This window comes from Augochlora pura, chromosome 8 (genome assembly GCF_028453695.1).
Source record: "Augochlora pura isolate Apur16 chromosome 8, APUR_v2.2.1, whole genome shotgun sequence".
NCBI classification, from domain to species: Eukaryota; Metazoa; Arthropoda; class Insecta; order Hymenoptera; family Halictidae; genus Augochlora; species Augochlora pura.
This window is the reverse complement of record NC_135779.1, coordinates 5949322-5958593: the sequence shown is the minus strand read 5'-3', so window position 1 is coordinate 5958593 and position 9272 is coordinate 5949322. Positions and strand designations below refer to the sequence as shown.

At 40.0% G+C, this 9272-nt stretch overlaps 1 protein-coding gene across 1 annotated transcript; it reads left to right on the top strand.

The window, feature by feature from the left end:
• Positions 1-7878: 7878 nt before the first annotated feature.
• LOC144474075 (uncharacterized) lies at positions 7879-8918 on the top strand. The gene is made up of 3 exons (XM_078188558.1): positions 7879-8151; positions 8221-8475; positions 8546-8918. The coding sequence occupies exons 1-3, from the start codon at positions 7961-7963 to the stop codon at positions 8721-8723; spliced, it is 624 nt and encodes a 207-aa protein (XP_078044684.1). The 5' UTR covers positions 7879-7960; the 3' UTR covers positions 8724-8918.
• Positions 8919-9272: the final 354 nt, after the last annotated feature.

The following is a 9272-nucleotide window of genomic DNA, read 5'->3' as shown; positions in this document are numbered from 1 at the left end:
GCGTCGCCGGTCGCGCCAGACATTCGCCTCTCTGCGGGGAAAAGCCGACTATGATTTCATGGGAACGGGGACGCGAGTCGGCTGCACCCCTCGTCCACGGCACGTTTTTCCTTGTCCGGGATTGGCGCTGCGGTAACCGAAGGCATACGTGCTGATCCTTCTTGTCGGATCGACTGATAGAATAGGACAACTATTACACGGTTATTTAATATAGAAATTAACTGTTATTTAAGGCGGCGGGAGAAATTTGTCGCGGAAACAATTAAGGAAAATTATACTCCTGCGCGAAATGCGTGTCTATGTTATTCTAGGTCACGCAGGTACAGCTTTCGAAAAATTGTCACTCAAAGACTAGCTTTACTATTCGCGCCTAAAAATTTGAGACTGTAATTTGAAGCCTTTAGAACATTGTTTCGTTTATTAGAACTTGATATGTCATTTTTGAGTATATTTAATTAATTATTTATTTTAGTCTTTTGGGGGTTAAAATTGGGGGTGTCGTGATTCAGACGGACACGAAAGGGTTAAGAAGATTGTTATTATTTTATTAATGAGGTTTAGTAATGATTTTATATTTGACACTATTTTTACCGATATTCTGTATTATATAATTTGTCGAAATAATTTTGTGATGAATGTAGCGAAAGTCGACATAGAAAATGTAAAACGTAGGAAATAATTTTTATCCAGAGATATTAAAAAATATCCATAATCCCTTTCGTAATAACAGTATTAAATAGAAACTATTAAGAACTATCGTTCGACACCTTCGATAGAAATATCGCTAACATAAAAGTAATGCAGTTAAAAAGGAAGCTAAGGCTGCGTTGCAATATGAAGCGCATCCCCCGTCGAGTTAAATATCTTTTACCCATAACCATAACTATATCAGATGTTTGCAGGAAATTCTAGCTTCACCAGACTCTATAGAATTCTAACATTATACTACACTTTTATTATCTAGTCTTGATGTTAATATTGTAGCTCCCAGAATCCATTAGTGAGTTCCCTAATAACTGTATTATAACCGAAGCCCGGTACCATCCTCCGAAATAATTATATCAAACGAAGCTATTAAATTAGCTAATATAATTTTCCGATTGGCGAGTTAACTGAATTATTATCGCCAGTTCATAATTCATTCTGATATTCTCAGTTATTTATTTTCAACTTTCAAAGAGCATTAACTTTGACTTTATGAGCTGAATATTTTCGAAGCCGTAGGAATTGTCTCAGAAAAAATTCAGATGCAAAGCAATTATTGAATTGTTTAAAACAGAAAACAAATATATTTATATTTATATATTAATTAAGAAATATATGTCTTAATGATCACTGAATTTGTAAGATAGAAGTGTTGCTTTTGTTCGTCTTGTTATCAATTTGCTTTATGCCTCTCTTTTCTCTCTTTTATTCTACATAAAACATTGCCGCATCTAATAAAAGTAAAACCGATAGCAAACACGGTTGAAAGAAAATTGAAGGAGACCGTTGCCAAGTATCTTTTGCATACTATCATGACACATAAATCTTCTAAAGAACTGATGTGTTTGTAGAGGATACTCTATCGATTTCACCAGATATGGGTTGATTCTCTATTTTCAATCTCTGGAATACATAACACGTATGATTCATAGCTTCGACTTTGGAGTACACCAAACATTAACCCATTGTCTGCCAAATTTGTTTTTAATTTTTAAGGAGAGAAGAATTACGACTGTAATAATATAACAAACAATATCGACTGATACTTATTAGACATTATACCATCAAATATACTAGATATATTCTTCAATTAATATATTATAGAATATATAAACCACCCTACTACAAACCAATATAATATAAATCAATTAATATAACATAAACCAATATATATAATAATATAATAAAAAATCAATATAATCATTTCAAACTAATTCAAAATACTACAAACACAACCAGTAAATTAACTAATAGTTTTTCTCGTCTATTCAAATATATTCTTCTCATTTCCAGAAAAACCCCCATAAATGCATCAGCAACCCCCACAAAAGAGGCGACCCAGGACCATAAAGATATCTCACCGACGCTGATCGTCTGCTTCATGCAAGGCTGGTTCACCGGTTAGAAAAAAATGGGCGAAAGTTTTTTAACTTGTTATCTGCGTGATAAATTCGTCGCCCCGGTTATAAAGAACGGATATGAAACGAAGGGGGGGGGGGGATGAGAAAGTGAATACAGGAGGTAAAGGCGCGTGAAAGATCCACGTTACACTGGATGAATGTTCGGCGGCTATCGCGGCTCTAGAGATCTCGGTTGGAGAACATCAACGGCGCGTAAAGACCTGTTTAGCGGTCGATTTTGAAAAGTGCCCTCCCCCCTCTCTCTCTCTCGTTCTCTCTCTCTCGGCTGCTAGAGTCGCCACCTGTCGTGACCCAGTTTCGCGAACGACCTTACAGCAGTTTGTCCTAATTCCCTCGCGCGTTAACTCCTTCCTCGGCGTTTCTAATATTTATTTGGAGAAACGTGCGCGCGAGAACTATCAACAGCCCGCACCCCTTCCCGTCCAATGGGGGGGGGGGGGGGGGGGGGTGGTAGCGGAGTCGAACCTTCCGCTTGGAAGAGCGACGCTGGTTATCCAACGCGGGGAAAATCTCATCTCTCAACTGTCTGAAACACCGGCTTCTTCTGCGTGGCAGCAAACATGAACGGAGCGATTGCGCGAAACTGTTTTCGCTAACAGAGGAAAAATAAAACGGTGGAACTTGTCGAGCTGGAGGTTGCAAAAATGTCTGAACCTTTACTGTTCGAGTCTTTGAAAATGCCTTATAGAATGAAATATTGTATAATATATATTTTATAAATTTATTATATAGATATAATATGATTCTATACAATATATATTATATAAGAATAATATAATTCTATAAATATGATATAGTCCTATACAAAATAATTCTATACAATATATACTATATAAATATAAAATAATTCTCTATAACACAGAATAAATAAAAAACCACCCCCTAAAGTATCTTCACGCTACAAAAATGATCTATTCCACCAATAAAAAATAGTTACGACCCTCGTTCACGCGACAATTGGCAAACGTAATTAACAGCACGATCTCTCAGCAATTCAAAACTAAATCAACCGTAGGAAGCTGAGGGAAATTCGTTATAAATCATCCAAGTTAGAAATTCGCGAATCTGTCGGAACCATACACCTGTTTTCCATGCCGCGGAAGTTTCCACCTGCCTAAATCAAACGAAACTTATCCAAACAACCGTGCAAGCACAGTGATTAGCAAAGCGTGCATAATTCCGGCACTTCGCGCGTCGGCCCGTTGAAATTTTTATCAACAAATTAACGGCGCGTTTCGAGATTTGACCAGGGAAACGGTCCGCAGAGAAGGGATTAATTTGCTAATTTGTCGATTAATTAATCAATCGTGTCGAGACTAACAAAATTTGTTATATAAAATAAAAATACCATAAATCGGAAAAACTATCTGTGCGAAGGTTTAATAAAAGGTTATTACTAAAACTCTACATCGCGAGGGAGACTCGTCAAACTGTAGCAAAATGCTTTCCAAACTCTCATAGTTAAAGACCCATAAAAATCCGCCGGTTGTCTATTGGTCATAAAAATATTGGTGGCTCTTCGTGTCGATAAAAATTAGGATATTATATTCGGTTTCGCGTTAAACCAAGAATAAGCGACGGTAATCGATGCTCCGCGATGCGCCGATGCACCGGCGTGCAGCTCTTACGATCCTCGTGAAGTCCTCCAGAAGTGTTCACCGATACCCGGGATCGCAATATTGATAAAATCGTTCCTGTGCGACGCGGCCACGGAGTGTCGCAATTAATTATTCATCGCGCATGGTTAAATACCGCGCGAATCATCGGGATTCCACCTGTTATACAACGATGCATAAGAAATGTTACTCGGACGCATGCGATAGGAATGCGGCTTGTTGTTCGTTTCACGGAGCCGTGTTATTTATCTCGATAAAACTCTCGCTTTACGGCTGCGCCGCCTTTCGAAATTGTTTTAGACTTTTTAAAAAGATATTTAATTGCGACGAAGCAGGAATAGTGGCGACGCATCCCTTAACAATTACCATGCTGCAAATATTTACACAGAAGAAAAGTTTTCGGCGTCAATTGCAACAAATAGACAAAAATGCATAAATCTCAGTCTACCACTAGCTATAGTGTAAACCTATAGATACCTAGAAATACCAAAATGATTCGATGAGAGATCATTGGACTACAAAATTTCCTTCATCCCTCCTTAAGATTTTCAAAATAATAAAATTAAAGCATTCTGTGATCGTTTACTTTTCTCGTTAGTTTATTTTATTGTTCAGCAGTTTTTGTCTACGAAAACGAACGAGTTTGTGGAACCGCAGTTTCAAAATCATTGTTACAGCTGCGAGTGTTCCCACAATGCAAGGGGTGCATCCGAACAGATTTCGGTTTCCGTTTCACCCCGGGTCAAATCGATAGGCGAGCCCGGCGTGCTTCCATCTGACGTGCGACTCGCACACGAAACTGCCCGCGTGCATATAAATTGATTAGAAATGACCGTGATTATCACTCACCGGTATCACCGTTGCTCTGCGCGTTGTTGTCTTCGGCCTCTACCTTCTCGCCGACTTCCGGTGTCTTCGTGGTGTCGTCCGCTGAAAAAGAAATTCATTTCTATGAATAAATAAAAATCAATTTCTATTCTTTAAATTTACGCGCCGTATTTGTTGCCACCAAACGATACCAAGCACTCACAGTGCAAATGAACTATACAATATACTTGATTCCCACTGACAAATATAGTGACCTATACTATTTGAATTTGTACACGAAATTTATTTGTTTCGCGTTTGTTATATATACTTAATTAAACACGTACTAAAGCTTTTAACTATAGTTTATAAAATTGATTAATAATAATCACGGGTCTACCATCATTTATCCGTGACATCTCATTGAAAGTTTCGCGGAATAAATTTTATTTATATCCGGTGGCGCCCTCTGCGCGCAATCCTGCGAACTATACCGTGAAAGACAGGTGCGTACGAAAAAGATGCGACGGACTCATCTCTACCGTGGCGATCAGGCGGTTGACAAATGTAAAATCCTTTCGACGAATATTTCTCTCTATTAATAAATTGACAAATTGGTTAAATTTTTACGAAAAGATTAAATGCAATGTACCAATACACGATAAAGACAAATTGCGACGGATTCGTCACAGCTGCGGGTCCGTGATTGATAACTTCTGTCACATTTGACAGGTATCTAAAGGATTGAGTAACGACGACAAGATAATACGGCGGGATGTGCACGAGCTCCACAATTTAATACTTATCGCGGTCGGAGCTTATCGTGACGAATTTTTACGCCGATAACTTCACTTATCCGTGATGCTTCCGCGAGCGTTGAAAGGACGATAACTAAATCTATTTGTCGCCGCGTTATTTTTATAATGCACCGCGTGTTTCTCGGAACGTGCGTGCCGGACGGCGTATCGATACCGAGCGAAAGGCCATACCGCTTCCATGTATCGCGACACCGTCGACGAAAATTCGAGCAAAAAGTCCGGTGTAACTGCGAGTGAAACGATGATAAAATAAATAAAATAAAACCGGTATAGGGGCCTGTCACGCGTTTCCCTCGCGCGAGCTGTCTTCTCGCGCGTCCATCTGTAACGGTGATCGAAATTGATCGCGTAGAACGATCGTTGCCGAGGGGCCGAAACACGCGAAAAATAATCAGGGGGGAGGGGGGGGGGGGGGGGGGGCGACCGATGCACGAGCCGTGCTCCACTTGCGCACAATTACGATCCGTTGCAACGTGCATATGATAACTCGATCAAGAAAGCCGTTCCCCGGTCCCTTATCCACCTGCCTAGGAATAATCCTTGCGCCAGGAACGTAATACCGAATTCATCGACCGGAACGATCCGTGCAAGATCGCCTCTCGAATAGAACGAGATTTCCGAAAGAACCGATCCGAATATACTAAACCAGTGCGAACGAAATTGTACCGTGACGGGATATTCCTGAGCCACGATTAAAGCACCCGAATGGTATAGGGAATTAAATCGACCGAAAGCCTGGTACCGCAGTGTTTTGACACGAACAGTTGTTCGATCGAACAGATCGAACTGTTCGCTCGACTCGTTCCGGAACGGTCCACGCGATTTTTTTGTTTCTGCGGCCCGTTAAAAATTCCTGCTGTCGATAGGACGAGCAGTCACGTGATCGACGACATGTTAGAATATATTCTGTGGGACGGACGCGTGAGCCAGGGGCACCGGGAATCCCGTGTCACAGTCCTGTTCGGCATGCAAGAGCGCTCCGTGCCACTTGTTGCATGGCCGCGCTCGACCACTCGCGTTTGAATAAACTGGTTTGAAACTGCTGCTAAAGATATTTCGGGTCGTGTCCACGTACCGGGGCATCCGGGTGTCTGCGCGTTGGTCTCCTGGCAAGGCGTTTCCACCGCTTTTGTCTGTCCTAGAGGCACAACACTGGTCACTGCACTTGACACCGACGACTCGCACGATTCGGCCATTTTCAGGTTAACTCGCGTTTATCCGCACCGCGGCTATATAGTTGCCTCGCCGCATTCGAATCCGAATCCCTTTTTCGAAACTTCCACGCACGCTTCGCGGTTCGTAACGCGCGACTCTCATGACAGATGGCGGCTCCCGGATGTCGGGACCGCTACCGCCACCTGCCGGCCGTTCATAGAGACCAGGGATTCGGACATCGTTTTTCAAACCGATTTCGTCTCACGCTGTTCGCGGTAAATATGCGGTATTTTCTATTTCATACACGTAATAAGAACTTTCTTTTAATATCTGAAATATTCGTGAACAATTAATGTTATTATACATGATAAATTCTGTGTACAATCATTGTAATACGAATCTGAGGAAAGCGTCAGGTCCGCGTTATGTCTCGAACGAGAGGGACGATCTGAAACAACCCTTTTAGGTTTGTTAATTAATATATTACTTCTCTGTTGCATCGAATCTCATGTTTTTAAGTTTTTTAAAGAATATCTCGAAAACTAAGGGAGATTGTATTATTGTATCTATAGGTCAAAGTTTCGAAGACTTTGACAAGATGTTTCAAGGTCATTGAAGTCAGAGTTAGTTTCCTTAAACTGCATATTTACGGTGATGGCGCCAACGAGTGTGTGTTAAGTGTGTGGTATAGTGATTATGTTACTTCAATTAAATCTGGAAGATTTACATGCTGCAGAAACATTTTGTCATTCACGGTCCTAGTTGCGGTGGAACTACTACACTCTGCGTTCGCGGTAAGTACCAAAATCTTTTGCAATAGAATAATTAAAGATCTATGCATGGTAATTTTAAGAGCTTTTCTTTTGAAAGTTTAACATTCAATTTTGATTGTCGTGGACCGATCTGTTGAGCGTTACGACGTTCAAGCAGTAAAAATTGTTACTAAGAATTGAGTATACTGTATACTCTATTCCTACTACCAGCATTTAATATAATCTGCAAGCAATTAATTTATATGTCGCGCATGTTTAAAAGACTAGATTCGTAATATAAAAATATAAAATGTTGGAGATATAATATACTTTGAGTTTATACATATGTTACGATAAGAAAAAGAATATTCGAAAGGTTGAATTTATACTGTCATAATTCAAGCGAATGCTCGAGTAATGATGTTTATCAAACTCTGCGTTTGTAATGTTATATTCTGCGAACATTATTAACACATTTTAAGATTTAAATTTTAAAGGCACGCGTCTTTTAAACGAATTTATCCGCGTCGGTAAGGTGGTCGTCTTGAACCACGAGAGTCCACGAAGTATTCGATCTGTTCCTATACTTTATTCGTGATCCAAAGCTTCGTGGGATCATATGTTTTGCAACATCACACAGTTTTGAGGTTAAGCTTGTATTCTCGAGAACACAGTTGTCATAATCGATGTCATTCACGTCGGAGTTTATATATGCGGAGGATAGCACGATTACGAAGTTGGCACCGTCACTGGAGAGGATATTGAGGGACTTAAAAGGCGATGTCACACACCATGATTATTTAGTTGCGTTGCTGATAGTATTTTTAGCAGAGTTCGGATTTCAGTTGTCAACGTCCGACACAAGTGATTCAGAACGGTACGCATTGATGTTTTGGCAATGTTTCCTTGTTACGATGCTCAGCTTTTTATTCTCTATTCCATGTAGATCCTTAAGGATACCAGAAAACTGGAAGTCGAAGGATAATAAAGCCTACGACATGCGTTTCCATTTCGTGGCTGCTCCTAATGTCACGTGCAAGCTGGTTGCGGTTCCATCGGGTGACTCGTTGATTGTTAACTTTTACCCTTTAATAGACCGTGGGAAAACATATTCCATGTGTGTACAAACTTTGAAGTATATCAATCCTTTCTCTACCGACCTTTGCTTTCGATACAGAAATCTCAAAGAAATATCTCACAGGTACGATATGTTAATTGTATGCCTACATACATGGAAGGGTAACACATCTTGTCAACAAATTACTTAATAGGTTCAAAGATACTCTAGCAAATCCGGTGCGTATAGATGTAGCAGCCAGCGAAGGAATAGTTGTTCCGAGCTTACAGGGCCTACCGGAAGAGCTGAAGATCAGGATCATGGGTCTGTTAACCGCCCATGATTTGTCTCACTTAAAAAAGTCCTCGCCAGACTTTCAGCAGCTCTGTTAAGGCCAAAGAATAAGGAGGTGTTTAAGGCAAATTGACACTTCTGTCAGTTTTATTTCTATCCGTGGAAAAGAGAATACTATTGAATGATACAAATTCTTCCATCGTCCACCAAGCAGGATCTCTAGATCCATGCGTAGAGCTACTTCAGTGTACAAATATTAAACGTGATAATGTCGTTTTTCGAACACCTTACAATTTTATTTACCGATTTTTAACTACGAATTCTGTGCCAATTTTAAACTCATTCCTCACCACAAGAAACTCTGTCCAATGTTCTGACAACAGACAACCGAATCTGTTTTAAATCTCTAAAATTATGTAAACGAGCTCCTCGCTCAGAATCCGTCAGAATCAACGTTCGAAAAAGGCGATCTCTCAACAAAGATACTCGAGTTTTGGATAAAACGTTGACGTCTGTTTTATTTGTGAAAAATAATATCCGAGCAAAGTTCTCCGTATAAAAAACGTACATGTAGACCATACAAAAGAAAAAAGGAACGATAACGAAAAAAAAAAACTCGTGTATAAATAACGGAAAATAAAGGTTTA